Genomic DNA, 20,224 nt, shown 5'->3' on the forward strand with positions numbered 1-20,224 from the left:
TTTTAGGGGGTATGGATTTTTGTTTGTTTTTTCAAGTCTAAATTATGTATGAATTTTAATAATTTTTTGTTTATTGGCAAACTTTTGTACCAGTCCTAGGTATAAATACATTGTAGCATATGTTTCTTTGCAGTTGAACTTGTTTGTTGATAGAATATTTTTGTGGTGTTAATGCCACCCTGAAAGATTAAACTGCAGCTCAGTATCAGTGTCAGTTTAAGTGTAATTTTAATGTAGACAAAATAACAAATACATTAACCGCCCCGAACCTCAAACATTGTCTCTTGTCCCAAAATCAAGTATTAGCATAGGGTTAAGTACATGGGCGTGCACAGACTTTTTTACATACCTGATATTTGTTTAATTACTCAGAATGATATCCCAGTCAATTTAAGAGCAAGTTTTACTTCCAGTTCCTTTTCCGTAGAGTTTTGGATTGAGACTAATTACATAGTTTGTGCTGATATCATTCTTTACCAATCCAGTGTGCCACTACTATAGTCTTCTCTTTTTTTTTTTTTTTTAACTAAATAATACAATTTAACCTACTTGTTTACTCCACCCAAGCACATCGTACCAACTAAATAATGTAGGGGTAGATATGACTTTTTTTTTTTTAACCTGCTGATAAATTTTTATTGGATTCTGTTCCATTTATGCATTTACAGTTTTCTGTGGACAGGTTGGTTGTAATTCAGAAGCAGTCTCTTATGCTCTAGAGAATCAGGGTATGGAAACAAAATACAGATTTTTCTAGATGAAGTTAGTACATGTGAAATAGGGAAATTTCCATCACCTCAAAAGATTGGTATGGGAATTAAGCTGCAGCCCAGAGGACATCCATTCCCTAGTTAAGAATTCTATGCACTTTCACAGATTTATGATGGAGTGTGATGGTGCGAGTTAATTTTTGATTATTAAACAGTAACTAACAGTTCATCAAATGTCTTCCTCTTTGATGTATTACTTTGGTTGTCTTTTAACTTTTAAGTAACACCTCATTATTATAATTATTTATTGTCATTAAACTGTATAATTGTTATGATTTTATTGTCTTTTAGGGGCTGCTTTCTTACCTCATCACTGATAGGCACACTTGCCCTAAGCCTTACAATACCTCTGTCCATAATAGCTGACATGTGCATGCAAAAGGTAAGGTCCTACTAAGTTGTGATAATTGTTTACAGAATTTCTTCTAATTAAATTCTTTTAGGCTTGTATTTGTTTATTTGGTACAATAAATTAGTCAAGTTTGGCATTTGGAATGTTTCCAGCCAAAAAGAGGCTTTGCTGTTCAATGCTTTTGCAAGCAAAGTGTAAATTGTAATGAGTACAATTTGGACTTCTGAAACTTTGTGCATGTAAAAATGAAGTCAAAAAAACCCAAACACAACTTGTATTTTGCTTTTACTTCATGTCAGCGTGGATTTTGGAAAATAAGTCAGAAAAATAAAAGGATAAATATAAGAAAAGTCAAAAAAGAGTCAGATCCTAATTAAATACTTTTGTAATGAACATGTGATAGGCATTATATTTTGTGTTCGTTTTACCTGCGTATTCCAGCATGGAAATAAAGCAAACACTGCAGTGGTTCCAACAATAATAAAACTTTTGTTGGTAAGACAGTTGTATTTGTGTTGCTCTTAAAGTATCCACAATACACATTTGAGGCATAGATTGTTATGGGATGGTAAATAACTTGTGGTAACTAAATGAAACAAGGAATAAAACATCTGCAGACTCCTACCCCCAAAATCCACTTTTATGAGGTTAATACATGTGAGCTAATGCTGGTAGTAAAAAATAAGAATTTTATGTCTAGGTTTGTGTGTCAGTACACATTTTAGATATACACAGATGTGTGGGTATGTGCAAGTACATTGGTAGAGGTGTATATATATAGTTACGTATATCAATATATGAAAATTTTAGGTTGTCTTCTGAAGTGATTCATCTAAACTTTCATCTGGGATGCCCTGAAAAATGGACTATACTTTTCTAATTCCCAGTAATATTTCTTCTGAATCACAGAGTCCAGATCTTGTAAAATGATTTTATTCTTCATGTACTAATGCAATGTGGAGGCATTTCAAATAGCAGAACCATCTCCCAAGCTCTGTTGGATGACTTTCAGCTTGCATTGGCAACAAAAGGGAAAATTACCTTTTTAACTCACGTTGTGGGAAGCAAATGCTTTCTGTCTTACATTTTAGAAAATAAATTACTAGTATTAGAAGCACAAGTGAGGGACCCTGATTGAAGGCAAAGTGCTGCAGAGTTTGAAGTTTTTTGCACAGGTGTATTTGTGCAAGTCTGTCTCTGTCATACAGACATCAGATTATCCTAAGCCAAGCCCTGTGCTCGCTGAAGTCTCAGGTGTCCGCATTTCAGATAATCTGACAGAAATTTTAGCTGCCCTGCCTCTGGCCAGCCTTGTTTTTACTTAAAAGAACCCTGCACAGGAATGCCACTGGCATGGCTAATAATCATGGAATCCTAGAATGTGCTGAGTTGGAATGGGACCCGTCAGGATCACCCAGTGCAGCTCCTGGCCCTGCACAGGACACCCCAAGAATCACACCATGTAGTGTAAAGATTAAAATACAAATACATTCAGCCTTCATATGACTGTCAAATGGAATGGTAATTACATAATATTCATAATTACTAACTTTCTGGGTATTTATTTTTCTGTAATTTTCTAACATAAATCTGAATCTTAGGAAATTACAACCAGGTTTGTAATGACTAAATCCTTTTGGCAGCTTATGTGTCCTGAATTCCATTAGGAATCAATTGGAAAACAGGGCTTAACAACTGCAGTTGAGATCTTTGAGGGGGATCATCAGTACCAGGTGCCAAAGCTGAATCTGTGTTCTCCAAAGTCTTCAGTTTTAGATCTTTTCTCCACACGGGGGGGCTGTGCCCACGGCTCATGGCTCTGTCATCCTGAGAGGCAGGTCCTAGGCTCTTCTGTCCTTGTGCCCTTGGTTTGGAGTTACAGAACCATGGAATGGTTTGGGTTGGAATGGGCTTTAAAGATCATTGCTTTCCAGCCCAGGGAATGTCTAGGAGACTTTCTCCTTGGTACCAGAAACACAACTAAAAACCTAAACCCAAGACTATTTGAAAATAGTCTTCATTCAGCTCCCAGTGCAAACAGAACATTCCATTGTAAAGAATGGATCAGTGAGACAGGTTATACAGTTCTGAGAAGAGCCAATAACTATAGAAATTGTACAAAATAACTCACACTGTTTAAAATAAACTGCATCTCAAACTTTCAATAATAATCATTCCAAATATACAGCATGTCAATTCTTTTTAAAGCTATCTAGTGAATGATGTTTGTGTTTCAATTCCAGGTGCAGTTTTCCTGGTTATTTTTTGCAGGAGCAGTACCTGTCTTTTTTTCATTTTTCATTGCAACTCTCTTGTGTCACTATAACAACTGGGATCCAGTAATGGTGGGAATCAGAAGAATTTTTGCATTTATTTGTAGAAAACATCGAATTCAGAGGTAGGGCAGTCACAAACTATAATCCTATCTCTTTAACCTTTCCAATATCCTGTAATCCTGTATTACTTTATAAGCTACAGTACTCATGCTCTGTTTATTTTCACCTGAATTTATATTCAGGTGTACTAATTTCTTAATAGCAGTAGTTGCCAATCCATTCATACAATTAACCTATTCAATGCTCAGAAAATGGAAAGATGTGAAGTCTGTTTACCTTTTAAAAGAAGTTTTCTAGTGGTTGTCACAATATTTCCCTTAATGCATCTGTAATAATTTCTGTACCCAGCACATGCAGTAAAAATAGTGCAAACTTGAGTACACCTGATAAATTTAAGGAGTCTTTGCATTGTTTTAATGGCTAAAATTCAAACAGCTGCATATTATGTTGGCTTCATAACAACCAATTTAATATTACTGTATGACCTTAAATAAATGTCTTTCTTTTAAGAATGCCTGAAGAAAGTGAGCAGTGTGAAAGCCTCATCCCTATGCATAGTGTTTCACAGGAAGGAGATGGCTGCTGTTCATAGACAAAAGGTAAAACATTAATAAACCTCAAACAGTGCACAGAAAGGTGAGGATTGGTTTTTGTGGGGGCATTTGTGTTATGCAAGGACACTTTAAAGAGCATGCAGTCAGTCTTGTTCTGTATTGATGGGCAGAGTTTTGAAGTGTATCTTCAAAGTTGTTACTACTACTTGTTGCCAAGCATTATTCTCACAGTTCTTGGTCAATGCTTTTGAAATGTAGTTTTTTACTAAGAGTATTACAAAGTTCATCCAAAACTGGATGTGATTCAATACACCAGAAGAGCCATACAACTTCTTGGCATGGGTGGTGTGTTTGGAAGACATCTGAAGTATTTAATTCACTCTTTAATGCTGTTGGGGTCTCATTTTGGGCTGCTGCAGCTCATGAAAAACACCAACCATTCAGGGAAGTTTAAAGAACACCAGACTTTATCATTACTGGTCCAGAAAGTGGAAAGGAGCCCTTGTGTTTGTGGATGACAAGAATTAAGTTGGTAAATTCCATTAAATATTAGACTAAATATTTCTCATGGTAAGCATAGGGAAAGTAGACTAGACTAGCTAAATAGTTTGCAAAATATCCCACTTTTAATAGGAGGTTGCACAAATACTAAAAGGAACATTACATGGTTTGTCAGTACTGGCCTGGAGCATTAAAGCAGACAAAGTTTAGAACTCTCCTAGCCCTGCACTTCAGGGTTTTCAATAATGTGTGCAGAATTTTTTATTTTCCAATGTTGCTTTAATCTAATAAATAAATAATAATAATTAAAAATAAATAAATAATAAATAATTAAAAATATTCTAACCAAAACAGTAATTGTGATGTCTTAAGACATGGAGTTTATTTTGTTTGTTAGTAAGATGAAAACAAATACTTATGGTAATTTCTCATTTGTAATCCTGAGTTATGCACCCCTGATAATTTTTTTCTTCTTCTTCTTCTTAGTTTAAAAATGGACTGATGCCCAGCGAAGAGACAATCTTCTGGAAGAGTCCCTAAGGAATCATGTTTCAGTGCCTATTCTGAATTTGTAGTAAAAATAAGAAGTTTCAGTTCTTTTGAAACTCTAAACTTTTTCTCTTTCTTGCTTTCATCTGATTTTATAAATGAATAGATCTCTACATGCCTGTCACCATGGGAGTCTTAGTCCATCTGAGCAACCAACCTGCCTTATAACACTTGAGCTGGTGACATTACTTGACAAAATCAAGAAAGCAAATGCTGTTAAGTGATTTCTTTCTTTTTTTAAGTCACAATTTTGTTAAATGCTGGACAATATTATTTTTAAAAGATACTTTAAAATGAGTTTTGTAAATAAGTTTGCAGGTCATCAAGTCTTACAGGCTTTCAGATGAAAAGCTGAATAGATATGTTACCTGTAGTAGGTACAAATTAAATTTTTTATGTTGTATAAACTATTTGCATATTAATAGATGAAAATAGAAAAATAATTTATTAAGTGCATTCCTATAATTACTGAGGCAGGATCTTTGTATGGTCCTAGAACACTACATATATAATGTCTTAGGCCATTTTGAGTAGCCTTGTAATGGCAATGGGTGCTGATGTTTAAAAATCAAAAAAATTGCCCAACAATCAGGAATGCCTAAAATTCCAGTGAATAGTAAAATATTTCTAATTACAGTACATTTGGGTATACATTCTTATACATGGTTTAAAACAGACTGGTTCTGTAACCCACTCTCAATCCCAGCTGTCTCTCAGACATGAAAATTTTCAGGTGTAGCTGCCACATTGTGAAAGAGATCAAATTAATTGTGAAAGTTCTCAATCAGTGGGTTGGCACTACACTAATCTGCTAAGCAATATGAAGAGGAAAGGTGTTTGCATTGATTTTTCTTTCCCCCCAGCTGTATTAATAAATTTATTCTAAAACTGATAATTATCTTCCTTCCACTGCAGTGTTTAATCCTTTTGAATCCAGAGAAGCTATTATAATTATATTCAGGAATATTTGAAATTAGTCAATGCCATTTTTCAGCTTCTGGCCTATGAGACACTTAGATCAAAGTTAATTTTGGTTTTTGATGGATTTGAGTTTTTTTATAATGAATGTAAGATGGATTTTTAGCCAGGAGTATTTTCTTCCACATAACAAGGTTATTAATAATGTAGGGTATTTCTACTGTCCTTCCACACAAATATAGAAGGATGACATAGCAGAAATGCTTGTTCATGTTTTGGCACTCAGTAATGATCCTCCCAAAAGCAATTTTGGTGTTTTGGTAATAAAATTATTATTTAAGAGGTAATGCAGGAAAGCAACATGCTTGAGCTCCACATTTATAGAAGAATTCAAGGCAGCAGCTGGAATTTAATATAAGAAATGTGTGTAGAGTAGGAAGACAAAATGAACCTGGGGCTATTCTGTTCACATATTTTACCTTTATCAAGTTGTTCTTTCTTGTTTTTAATACTGGATTGCACTACAAACTTTGGTGATCTGAGGCATGTCTTTAAGATGAGATAGTAAGTAATTTTTGGACCCTAAATAGGAATTTAAAAAACCCCAAAACAACCACAACAAAATCCCAAACCCAAAAGAGACAAGAAAGTCAATTAAATTTCACAGTTTAATTTCCAAACCCCACAAGCAGAGGGGTTGCAAATGCAGTATGTTGAACTAATTTTATTTTGGTAGCATTTTCAGGCAGCTTTTGATCAGTGGAGTTTCCTTGGGTTTTGGATTTGTCCTTCAAAATTTTGACAAAATTAGAGGATGTTTACTTTAACATTTTTTCAAAAAGTATCATTAATGCCTACTCACAGTTAAAAAAAAGTTTCTTTTCAGTTAGTGAAATGTTTAATAAGATACTGCAGAATATTTGATACCAGGCATTAACTCCAAATTTGAATCAGCTGGGACTTGTGGCATCAGTGCATTAAGCCTGGGAAAACCAAGTTTGCTTTCAGATGGGCAATGGCAGTATTTGTAGCAAAATTTTCTATGACTGTTTTCTGCAATTGGTCGTGCAAACAGGATTGGATCTGTAATGTCAAATACACATTTGTTATTTATATTTGCCCTTATGTTCATGGCTTAAAGATCATCACAGCCTCCCATGTATATGACTGTTAATTTTCATTATTCATTAGTTTGAGAGGTTAAGAAAAGAAGTACTGAGAGAATATTCTTCTGTCTCTGACCCCAGGAATGTTGAAGAACATTCAGTACATTCAGTCAGGGCTTTCCAAATGTTTTTCACAAAAATGTGTTATTTTTTTTAATAAGATATGAGATATTTTTATCTTGTGGCACTAGGTAGCTTAAGCTGTGTTTTTGCATTAAATTACAATTCTTTAAATAGTAGGAACAAAACAAACTGTCCTTGCTGAAAGGATTTTTAAACAGTGGTGCCCCTGTAGTTACAGGAAACGTGTTACACTTTTAATTACAGAAGCTATGACATATAACATTGTTCCTGCATTTAATAGAATGTGATGGAGTTTTTTCTACAAAACCTTGTGATTTTTAGTACAATGATATTTTATAAAGATAAATGTCTGATTTGAAATGTAAATTGCATAGCTCTCTAATGGATGCTTGGTAAATGCACAAGAGATTTAGCTTTGATTCTCAGGTACCTCTGATGCAATGGAGATGTGCTGGGTTTTTCTTCCCTGTGGCACAACTGGAATGTGAAGGAGCTCTCTCATGAATACTTTACCTCGGTGTGGTAGGGTATATTGTCATTGCTGTTACTGTTTCAATTTGGGAATGGCTTCATTCTGACTTACTTCTTGTAGGAACCACATATGCTTTAGAAAAATAATGTTGAGCATTTCTCTGATTGTCACTCAGTGGTTAAGGAACAGTGATTTCCCAGGCCTGCAAAATGGGGAATGAATGCTACGTGTTGCTCTGTCAAACAGTTGAATTCATTCCTGTAATCCTTTGAGACAACCAGCAATTTCTTCTGTGTGCAGTTGAGGTTTTGGAGCTGTTTGGTTTTTATATATGAAGGAAATTATGATAATTTGCCAAAAGCTACAGAGCATGGCTTTGCTTTTAGGGTTTTGGTGAGTCTTGCCTAGTTTGATAAGCAGTGTGCTGCACTTCAAAGGCAGAAAAGGATTTCAGTTTTTCTGGCCACTTTGTGTTGGGGTTCAGTCATACTGAAAATGTGTTCCCTGCAAGGGGCTGCTGCAGATGTAGTGCTGGTTCAGCAAGGGATGGAAATGCCACCTCTGTAACAAAGTCTGGGGAACATCAGTGCTCCTGAAGGGACTGAGGCCTTGCTCTTTGGCTTTCCCAGTGTTTACTGCATCCTGCCTCTTGGCTTCTGGCCTCTGGGAATGCCTGTAGGACAGGACTGGTGTGGCTGGGCTGCAGGGACTGCACACAAACTCAGAAGCTGGAGGCTGAGGCACAGCCTGGGTGTCCCTGTGGGTATTTGTGGACAGTGGGTGTTGAGCAGGGCTGTTGTTCAACCCAGGGAACTGCAGGGGATTCTTGGTCTGTTTGTGGCAGACCTCCTTGGAATGTACTAACAAAAACAGGAGGGCTTGCAAATTGCTTTTCTTGGTGTGTGCTGCTGTATTTTGTCATTCCTGTGACAATACTCCTGCCTAGGTACTGCTATTCACAGCTGTGATGGCTTTAAATAAGGTGGCAAAATTATTTCTTTGTAATTCTTGGTTCCATTTTTCTTAATCTTGAATGTTGTCTTTTCTATTCCCTACTGAAGATCCTCCTGTTTTAGGGAAATTATGTTACTGAGCTAAACTGAGCTATCAGAGGACAGGGAAAACCAGTTAAATTTTGGGGATAGGCTGAGTTTATGGACACACTTTGAATTTCTTATGGAAATGGGCTTCAGAAAGGCAGAGTGTAAATAAAGTGAAGAACTGGCATGCTCAAAAATCAACAAATTCATGTTAATAGCACAGTGTTGGGTTATATGACTAACTGTAGGATGGTACTTTAAATCAGTTTCCTTTACTTGGTGTAAGTTTTGAGTTAGTTACCATTTCTATTCTGGCTGTCACATGTAGCCTGTGATTTTATAGTTATAACTCCAGTAGCATTTAAGTGATTCATAAACTATTGTTATGCATTTTTCCCTGTCTAATCCACGATTTCATTAATGTTGTATTTTGTTTTACATGATCATTTCAGGGCATGATTTCTCAGGGAAATATGGATGATACCATATGTTGTGAGAGCCAGTAATTAATTCTTGCTTTTACAATCACTAACATTTCCAGGTTTCACTCAAACATTTCACATCATGTAATTTCCATGTTGAATTTCCTTAGGCTTATCAGGCAAATCATGATGAGAATGTTAAGAGCATTTAAAGATGTCCATAAAATTTACTCTGCCCAACACTTTGGATGTTTCTCCAAGGAGTAACATTCTAAGGTGATGAAATGTGTGTGATTTTCTCCTTAATTGTCCTCTTTGCCATAGAAATGAATAGTTACTCTGCTGATTTTGAAGCTGCATTTCTGGCATGACAGTGACATTAACTTTCAGGGTTAGGCAGTGCTGTAATAATACCTTATCTGATTCTGGGATAGATCAGTATAAATCTCTAACATAAATATATCATTAAATTTTTAAAAAGTGTCATCACTTTCGGGGATTTTTTGTTTTTCCAGTAAACTTACTTTGGCCAGAATGGGACCTGATCCAAAGCCCACAAGAGTCATAGCCAGCATTAATAAAGTAAAACTTTATTGAAAAGTACTCTGCAGTCAGGTTGACCTTTATGCCTTTGCAGTATTTCTGTCTGCAGCATGTGTTTGGAGTGGTTTGCTTTAAGACCTCAGTAATATAAATGGAGGGGTTTTAGTGCTGGTAAAGATGGTAAACACTTTACTGTTACTGGTCACAAAAGGTATTTCCACATAGCCAGTGTGCAGCTTAATTATTTAGAAGGTGAATTTGTCTTGCTAAGTGACTTTTGTTTAAAATCAGCAGCATGAGAAATATTAACCCCTGCACTTTGCTGTGTACTTCTTTTGTCCATAGTGGGAACATGTGATCATAGTCATCAGCCTTGAGCATCAGCTTCCTCTTGATGATTTCTGCTTTGACATTTCCATTTCCATGCCCTGTTGCATTCATTGCAAAGTGAATTTCCTCTCTAGGTAAAGCCAGTGTAATTGTATTTTGACTGCCCTAGTCCTCTGTGGTGTTAGAAATCTGACATAAACCGTAAATCTGACATGTGATGTGACTACTTAGAGATCTGTGTTCTCACTCTTGTCATTACATCTGGTGTTAGTAGGTAATCAGACTTTTTCTGGATATGCCTGTCACAATGTGGAATGCATCCAGAATTTCATCTGGCTTTCACTTCCTACTTTTAAAAAGCATAAAGGGCTTTTCTCTGGGGATTTTTGTAGAAAGCAGCTGTTTAGTTCTACAAGTTCCCAGTCCTTTAACTGCATCTCAGTTTATGAAGTTGCATCCAATATTCCCTTTCTTTTATTAATGAACTTCTGAAGATTTTTTCAGGGAAGATGCACAAACTTTCTTCATGTTCCACAAAAGAAATATGACTGGATACTGAAATGGTCTCAGAAAAAAAAAATCAGGGCTGTTTATTCTATAGTTCTTCACATAGGTTCCTTTTTTACCCCCTTTTTAAAATTTATTTCAGAAATCCAACCAGATAAAACCAGTCAAACTCCCATACTTATCAAGCTGAGGGGAATTAGCCATTTAGCACAGAACTGATTTTATTATATGCAAATGACTGTATTTTTATCAGTGATACCAGTCAATGTGTTACTGATGTGGTCACTCCACAAGTCTTCCTTGTGTGTGTCACAGGTGATGCTTCTCTTCTGCCTAAATCTGACCTCTTGCATACCAGTTAAGTTAGTTCTGCTGCCAGAATGAGTAATTTCTAAAATATTTTAGAGTCTACTTTTTCCTACTGCTAGGGGAACAGCAGAGGCTTTCCAACCAATGTCACTTTCCTATTGAAGAAAAAGAAAAAAATACCTAAAAATATTTAGGATTTTAGACAGAAATGTTAATTGAAAATCAAGAATATTAGGAAAATAGGAAGCATATGCTGTAAAATCATTGGGGTAATTTCTTGCATAGCTAAATTCCACATAGGCAGTAGTTTATTGGATTTATCTCTGTCTGGGTATTTTAAATAATCATTTCATATTGAAGCTGAAGGCTTAAATTAAGCCCTGTGATTGTTAAAATAAAAAAACAAACAAAAAAAACAAAAAAAACCCCATAGAAAACAATTGTATGTGGAGACTTAGATTTTTTGTTTGTGGTTTGGTTTTTTTGAAGTCCATCCAATGCAGTTACAAAGGAATGCTCTGTCAGTTGGCACTCATGAGAGGCTGTTTACACAGGGCTACGTGGAAAGTGCAGCCAGGTGTTGGAGTTGACATTACCTGAATGGAATTAGAGAAATGTACTCTGAGGTACAACTTCAGCATTGTAGAGCTGAAGGGAAGTTTGTTATGATTAAAAATTCGTGTAAGGTCTCTTTGGAGTAGATATTAGTAAAACAAAACTGCTTTTGAAACTTGGAGCTGGGAAACTCCTGACATCTGAGCGGATGCACAAAACCAGTCATAGTTTTTTGGTGGTTGTTCTGGTGTTGCATTTTGTACTGACTTTCAGGGAATTCTCAGTTACGCTTTTAAAGGGGAAGCTGCTTTAACTGAAGAGCTTTCACCTGAAGAAAACTTTTTTTTCCCCTGAAGTCTGTACAGTTTGCTGATAATTCAGATGTTCTGGGAGCACAGCAAGTTCCAGATATCCAAGTATCCTCTGTGAAACATCTTTATGCATCATCTTCTAACCGTTTTCCTTGGTGAAAGCAGAACCTGAATTGCTGATGTGTATTGCATTTGCACTTGAAAACCTGATTTCAGAGTGTGTTAAACCTTGATCTATTTTTGATAAAAAAGAAATGTAGCATTTTAATCTAATTTCCATTTAATGGCAAGGATATTCATGCAGAGAAAAACATATATCAGGGTTTGATGCAGTGATTTTTAAGCCAAGAAAACAGCAGGATGGCAGTGGTAAATCTGAAATGGAGATGCATATCTCTTCAGAAACTCTGGTTTCCTCCTGCCCTCTTTATACCAAATTGTGTCTCCATTATTCCAGGATAATGCAGCTGAAGCAAGAAGCAGAGCTTTTACCCTTTGTTCTCTAAAAGTGAACAGCGGCTTTTGCCTGGGGTGTCTTTGTCCAGTCACTTCATTTTCTGATGGGAGGTCAGTTAAATAAAAAATATAGAATAAGTATTTTTAATTAAAATCAGATTTAAGCTATTAATTATTTTGAAATTCTCTATATTAGTAGAGATCTAATGAATGAAAATTGAAGTCCTATATTGCAAATACTGAACAGTGCTTATATATTTTTAACAAAACCAGTATATATATGAATATTTGAAACATGCATGAAGGTGGAAATTGGAAGATTGTTTTTATGTTAAAAGGTTTATAAATTGAAATTCTTGATATCCAGTACCAAAACCCTATAAAAGGGCTAATGAAAAGAAAATGTAATGTATTCTGATTAACAGCCTGTGTAATACAATCAATGGGTGTGATGTTTTTGTTCTGTATTATATTTATTATATGTAAGTAAACAATAAAGATTATAAATCTTATTTTCTTAACAGGAATTGGTATTTGGTTGGGGTTACTGCTTAACATGTTCTATATCATCAGTTAAGAAAAAAAAAATCACTGGAGCTGGGGTCAAAAGTGAGTTTTGGGGTGTCTCGTGTTGCCTGAAGTCAGCCAGGATGTGCAAGGCTGTAATTTGGCGTCAGCTTGGTGTGAGTGCAGGTTTTGGCTGGGGCAGGGTTGATTTTCTTGCCCAGGGCTGGTTTGGGTCTGTGCTGAACACGGGGGGGTAATGCAGAGATGTTTCTGCTGCTCCCACTGAGCGGGGCTTGCACAGAGCCGGGGCCTTGCTGCTTTTCCTGCTGCCGCTCTGGGGAGGAGTTTGGGGTGCACGGGAGGGGACACAGCTGGGAAGGGGCACCAGGGGACATTCCAGACCCTGGGACAGCGTGCTCAGTACCCAAAGTGGGGGAGGAAGTGCCACTGTTGGGAGGGATACACGACGTACATACACGCTTGTGTAGAGACAACAATGGCTGCTTCTTTATTACAAGTTAAGTTTTTATACCCTTAACAAAGCATGATCTTAAGTCATTAGTTACATCAAAACAGCTCATTGTATTCATTGGACAAAGCAACAGCTTATTGTGTTTTATTGGTATAAAGTAATTAACATCAATAATTAATTGGTGAGAATTTACAAGAAATTATTAATCCACATACACTGCTCACTAAGGCATGCATCTTCTAACTGCAAGTATCTTTTATGTGTTTATTTTATCAGTTTCCATGCTAATGGCTTTGCTTTCCTCTTTGTTATAGATAAACTCATATTTCATCAATTTCTGCTGCTGCTAACTCAGTTTGGCTTGTAGACTAGCTGCTGAGCCCGTCTGTAGGAAGGAAGAAGAGGGGACATTGGGAGCGATGGTGTCTGTCCCCGCAAGTCCCCACTGCACTGGCAGAGCCCTGGGAGCAGGAATTCCCCCTCGGTTTGTTCCTGCCACGCTTGCCTTTCCCTGTTTTCCTGCCTTTATCCCAGCCACGGGACTTCTTGCTTTTGCCCTCCCCGATGTGGCTGTGGGGCTGGGTTGTTCGCTGGGGTTAGACCCCCACAGTGGATAATTTACGGGTCAAACACCGATTTTTGGTGGGTTTTATCTGCGGGCACCCGAATGGCAAAGTGCGCGCAGCCTGCGAGCAGCAGGGGGAGCTCCGGCCGTGCCCATCCCGCGGCTCCGGCTCGCAATTATTGTACAAGTGGTGAAAAGATAATTAATTTACCTGTTTATCATCCCTGATTCCCGCAGTTAACCAGGGCTAGACATTGACCTTTCTTCTTGCAGCTGAACTTTCAGCGTCTTTAATAATTAAAACCTCGGGGATGATAGGCATTTGCCTAAATACTTCATTAAAAATAATAAAAAAAATTCTACCATGGGCTTTTCTGAGTTTTTTTTTTGATTAACTACAGCTGAATTCTTTTTTTACCGAGATCCTAAATATTACTGCACGGCTATAGCAGGAAGCAGCTTTTTACACTAAAACAACGGGATACTTGCTTTGCCACTAACTAAGGAACTAATCTCATATTCCCTGAGAAGCAACAGGAATTCTGGAGCTCAAATGAAGAATTTGAAGCAACTTTACTTAGAAAGTTTCTATATACTTTCAAAAGCAAATTGGCAATAACAATCCTGTTCTTTTTATAGTGTCCTAACTGATGGCTGGAATCCCAGTCATTGTGTGATTCCTCCCTTTTAAGTCGTAGAGATAAAGCAAAATGTGGAATAATTTTTGGCAGGATCTGCCAAAAAACCCTAAAATGCATCACTTTCTTAGGCTCTGTCAGTACTTGATGGCTTGTGCTGAGGGGACAGCTGGCTGCATAAATGACTGGGGCAGGTGGTGGCAGAAGCACAGGGAGAAGGTTTTGCAGTGGAGGCTTTGATAGAGATGTGGGGGATCCCAGGAGTTGCTTCCTGGGGAAACGACTGAGGTGAGAACTTGTTCTGTGGTTTGGTTGGTTTTTTTTGTTGTTTTGTGGGTATTTGTTCGTTTGTTTTTCCTTATCCACAGCGTGAATCGATGTATTGTTATTCTGTTAGGCTGTTAAGATCTACACTGTCCTCTGTGATATCCTGCCACCCGGTACTTCTCTGTGTACAAAGGAATCAGTCAGGCTCTCTGGATTGCTTTCAGTCTTTAGGATGTAATTTGTTGACACATTATCTTGTTCTACTCTGTATGCTCTTCAGTGTTAGGAGACACATTTCATACATGAAACTGCCACTTGCCAGAAGCTCAGTGTCACTTGCTACAAGGGGAGGTTTAAAGCTTCTGAGAAGGATGATTTAAACCCCATTTTCAGACTTCTTTTTCTATCAACAGTATGCATGTGGGAGATATTCTTGGGTTTTATTTATATCTGCAACCCGAGTATGTTCCGTTTATATTGATTTTTCAAAAACTTGGACAAAACCTAAAGTTTCCAAAGAAACAATAGTTTACTACCTCAATGTGAGCTCTTCCTCTTTCCTCCTCTCTTTCCCCACATCTTGCCCACAGCCACTACTTCAAGATCATGTGAAAGAAAAGCCAGTTCTAGTTTGTGGCTTTGCAAGCTTTCAGGACTTTTTTTGGCAGCATTACCTAATGTGTTAAAATTTGCTGGGAGATGAAAATCTTCATATCATAAAGATTCCTTAATTATCTAAATAGGCTTTTCTTTGTGGGAATCTTCCAGTGTTGGGGCATTTTCTAGGCTTCTTTGATTTAGCTGCTGGGGTCCTGCTGCTAATGGTGATAGAAAACTCATGACTACACTGCAGAGTGTGCATTTACACAGCACTAGAGAAGCTGCATAAACATAAAGGAACATTCTGTCTATCTGTAATAGTGCTCCCACTTAGAAAGAAGCTCATCTGCCAGTAGATCTACTTTTTTTTTTTTAATCCCTTGGAAGGAAAAAAAAGTTTAGTTATAAGCAGATGGCTTTTGTGGCTGTGGTATTGCAGGCAAACAGGAAAGTGAACCCATGAGAGGTTTCTGACCATGGGACATGTGGTGGTCTTAGAGCAAAGGGAGATGAAGTGGAAATCTGATGCAAGGACTATGATGGATGGGGTTGGGTCTCGTGCACACCTCTCCCCAAGTCCTCCTTGCCTTTTTATTTATTTCCCTCCTCACAGAGGAATGTACAGCAACTTTTCATTAATTGAGAGGTGTCATTAGTTTGTAATATAAATATTTAAAATATTATGGATATGTGTTAGTAATTTAACACATGTCTTTTGTTAAAAACACATTTTGACAAAAGTGCTGAGACTGACTTCTACCTCCCCTTTCACTGTGAGGTAAAAGCTGATACAGCTCCATCTGTCACTCTTTTGCATGTGATTTTTCCCCCAGTGCTTAAAAATGGAGTTGGATTCATTACTCTTCCTACAGGAATGTGTTTGCCATAGTGAGTTTCAAGTGTAGGAAGAGAAGCTCCTGGAAAATGTGTTCCTAAGCTAAAACAGAGTCTCATTGAAATATTTTTCTCAAGGAAATGGTGATGGACTAAGCCAGTGTCCTCTCAGAGATGCAAAGGGACAATCAGGACCAGCCTAACCTAGAGAAGAAAAGAACAAAGGGATGATCTGTCAGGAGCTGATGGAGAGCCATGGAAGGGAATGAGCAGCCCCTTGGAATTAGATGCATAATGGATTTCCAGTAAATGAGATGTACCTGAGCTCTTGCAAAAGGAGTCAGCCTGAGCTGAAATTATTCCTCTCCTTGTCTGCTCCTTTTGTACTCAAGGGTAGGGTAAGATGGTGAGCTCTTGTTATAGCTTCAAGACAGAGCAATTTTGTGAGACCCTCAACTGTTCTGTGAATAGTGGATGAATCACCTTCAGATTGTCATGGATTAAAAGTTTGAAAACACCCAAAAACTGAAGTGTTTCATTATTTAAAAAACCACTAATTTGCTTTTAGGGGTCTAAACGATATAAAGGTTTGGTGACACATCAGGTTTGCCATGAAATAATAGTAATTTCATATTGGCACCCTGACAAAGTAATTCCTCAAAACACTTAGTTAATGCTTTTAATGATGTATCTCTGCTTTCTGGCTCTGGTCTGCCATTATACTTGCCAACCTACCTCCTCCCTTTGCAGATGATTTCTAAAACTGACACATTTATGTCTCCCTTTATAAATTCTTCATTTTTTCCCCTTTTTTCCCCCCTCTCCTCTCACAGGTTTAAAAAAAGACAGTTCAATTCTAAATTGTTTGAAAAATTGGCAGCAGAGTCACCCTAGCAGAATAGCAAAGAGGCACAAGTACAGAGGAGTTGAGAATCCTGGTTTTGTGAATTTATCCTCACATACCAGGCTATTTAAATCTAAAGTGTATGTTGGCCTTGGAGTGTATCTTCAAGAGAACTCTTTAACAAAGCTGCTTGTTCCACATAACAATATTTTGTTATATGTTTAGAAAACACTGTGCTTCTTGCTTGGCTTGGCTTTTCAGGAGATGATTATAGTTTCAAGGTAAAGGTTGCTGGGTGTAAACTCAAAACAGAATGAACTATCAGAGAAACTGTAGACTCCTACAGTCAATTCCATAGTGTCCTTCTGAATTTGACCTGTTCTAAGGATCCAGTCTTTTATGTACTGCTTTGAGTGTTGTGAGTAGACACAATATTGATCATACTTGGGAAAGTTTCTTCGCCTTCCAGTGGTTTGGGTTTTCTCCTTCCTAAAATCATGGAAATGATTACAATTTCTGTTTTAGGAGGTGAAAACAAGATAACAAATTGTTGGCACAGTTGCTTCAGGGCCTAGGCAGAAAGCTGTAGTTCCCATTAAGAACTGCAGTTCCTATTAAGAACTATTGCCTCATTTCTTAAGGAAGCAATAGCTACAGCTTTCAGCCCGGGCCCTGCAGCAATTATTGCCATCTTGTCTCTCATATTCCCTTAAATCTCCCTAATTCCTCCTGCCCTGCCTGACCTGTGCCACTTGAGCAGTCAGTTCACTTCCCAAAGTCCTTAATCAGTCCCCACTAAAGGTGCCAGCACTGAGAGATCAGTGCTGGGCCAGGAACTTTATTGTGGATGCCACCAGAGAGACACCAGTGAAGATGAACTATTTGTTACCTTTTTAAAGGAAATCTTTTAACAGTTTGAAAAGAGTGTGAGGATGGCTCCAAACACCTAAAAAATCTCTTTTCTTTAATGTAACAAATGTCAGTTTGCCTCAACTGCTGCTGTTGAAGAAGCTGTGCCTGTATCAAAGGGTGCAGAGCCATCATAATGGAGATGTAGAAATGTTAGAAACTATGGCTGAGATTCAGTATTTGAGGAATTGGCCCAGGCCCCCCAAAATTCACATCTGTAGGAGACCAGGGAAAGGACTAAGCCCAGAAGGAGAGAGGAGTAAGAAGAGAGTTGGTAAGAGGAGGGTGAAGGTTGTGCAAGTCCTCTCCCTCCATCTCCAGTTCTGCCCCTTAATGTAGTTATCAGTAATTCCCAAAACTCTGGAAGATCAAACCTTTTCCATGTTTACTGTTCTTTAAGCTATTCCTTCTTTCAGCAGTGAAATAATTTTTATGTTATGTCCCCTTAGACCAGACATACCTTGCAGCATTGAAACACCCAAGAGACATTTGCATATTTATTTTTCTGTCTTAGAAAAATCTGTACATAGTGAAAAACATTTTGAAAACATCCTGCTAGAGATAATTTCATCACCCTCCACCCACAATCTATTGAGTCTGAACATTTACTTCCTCTGAGCCACCTTGCTGCCTCTAAACCTATTCATGGACCTCTAAAAATGCTTTTCCTGCATTCTGCAAATCACCAAACTCAGGTTAGGTAGGAGAAATTCTTCTGCTGGTAAATGGACTCTGCTGGTTAGTGGTACTCTGGTGTGCTTTTTGCTTGGTTTTTAATCACCTGGTACTCCCACAAACCTACTGTGTTTTGCTTTTTCCCATCTTCATATGCACCAAGTTACTCCTTGGAGATAGTCTGGCTTCCAGAAACTGGGAGTCGGAAATGTGTGTCTGTTACAAAAAGTATACATACTTACATGTAAATTGTAACCCTCTGAAGAAACATCTAAAAAATTACCCCTCGCCCACATGTTCACTGTCCCACTGAGCTGAGCTTGCTCTGTGCTTTATGGGCTTTAAATAAAGGGTGTCCCTTTCCCCCTTCTTAATTTGCTGCTGTATTGGAAGGGGTTTTTACCTTCCTTTGCAGACAAAGCAGCCTTTTGGAGAATTCAGGAGAGCTAAAACATCTCAGCAGGTGTGCTGTGAAGCTGGGCTTGCTGTGAACACTGACTTACAACTTTCTGCTCGGAGGCATCCCACCGAGTCTCTGCTCAGGTGAACAGAATCCCACTTCTGAGGCTGCTACAGGCTGGATCATCAACTGGGAGTCAAAGGCATGGCCCCATTTATTTGGAAGGAGCTGTGCTAATTTACATCAATGAAAAAATCTGATTTTAATGGATAATCTGCAGTTAATCCCTGCAGTGGGTAAATAACTGTCTCTAAATGCCATCCTTAGGGTGCTTATTTTCTGTTTAATTGATTTTGTAACTTTTCTGTGGATTTTTTGGTAGCAAATTGAAATGTATGTGACTAGAAGAAAGAGATACACCTGAGGCTTGTTACAGTAAAAGTGAGAGTAGGAACAACAGGAATGTCTTGCTCCTTGCTGATTGCATGAGCCAATGTGGATCACATGAATGAATTCTTTATATTCAATGCAACTTTTTTGTTGTCCCTCTCCCTAAGAGCATTGCAGAGTTTTAAATTTTGTCTTTCCATTTCTCTCTTAGTTACTGCTTCAATTCTTCTCTGCACTGTACTTGGAATGGAGTTTTTCAATATTATTTCCCAAAATTGTTTTGTTTTGGAATGATATGAATGTTATTACTAATAGTGCCTAAAGTGCAGATCTTGGGGTTAGTGATTTCATGGCTAGGTGCTGGTTATAAATTTTTGGGTGGGGTTTAACAAATTGTGCCAAGAGAACAGAAAGGCAGACTGTCCTTGACCCTGTAAAGTTGATTTTTCTGAAGAGAGTTCTAGTCTCCAGTCTTGTCATTAGTCTTGATCCTTTTGCAAAGTACATCCTTGCTGCAATTTTCTGTCTGCAGAACATCCTTTTAAGAATCATTTATGTATACTGCAATAATTATTTACTCTTAATTAGCGTGATAGTTTTATTCATGGCTTCCTTTACTGGTCATCTGTTCTGCTATTTCAAATCCAGGTCTGGCAAAATTTCTTTGCCTGCAGTTGCTTGAGAGGAAGATTATACAACTAATTGAACTGCCTGGCTGTGGTCCATGGCCTGTGAGTGTCCATCTTGCTCAAACAGCTGTATAGAATTTTCCAGACCAGCAGGCTGCTCTGGCATGCAGAGTCAAGTTTTATTCACCCAGTACGATTATCACTCATCCCAAGTGAAGGGAAGGTGAAGACACCTTCTGGGAAGGATGCTTCAAGAACTAGGAAACTGATTCACTCTTCAGGACTTAATTATCAACCAGAGATCATGTTGTCAAATATA

The 20,224-nt window shown here is 37.7% G+C and overlaps 1 protein-coding gene across 5 annotated transcripts in view; it reads left to right on the forward strand.

Moving 5' to 3' along the window:
- Window positions 1-11,571, forward strand: part of SLC35F5 (solute carrier family 35 member F5) — a 31,103-nt gene extending 19,532 nt beyond the window's left edge. For all 5 annotated transcript variants that reach the window (XM_039712791.1, XM_039712876.1, XM_039713032.1 and 2 more), the window contains 4 exons: window positions 1,062-1,152; window positions 3,366-3,520; window positions 3,969-4,057; window positions 5,000-11,571. In XM_039712791.1, the coding sequence (XP_039568725.1) occupies window positions 1,062-1,152; window positions 3,366-3,520; window positions 3,969-4,050 (328 nt within the window). In that variant the 3' untranslated portion in view covers window positions 4,051-4,057; window positions 5,000-11,571. The remainder of the gene's footprint in view (window positions 1-1,061; window positions 1,153-3,365; window positions 3,521-3,968; window positions 4,058-4,999) is intronic.
- Window positions 11,572-20,224: the final 8,653 nt, after the last annotated feature.

The sequence above is a fragment of the Passer montanus genome, unplaced genomic scaffold, assembly GCF_014805655.1.
Source record: "Passer montanus isolate IOZ18808 unplaced genomic scaffold, ASM1480565v1 scaffold1, whole genome shotgun sequence".
NCBI lineage: Eukaryota > Metazoa > Chordata > Aves > Passeriformes > Passeridae > Passer > Passer montanus.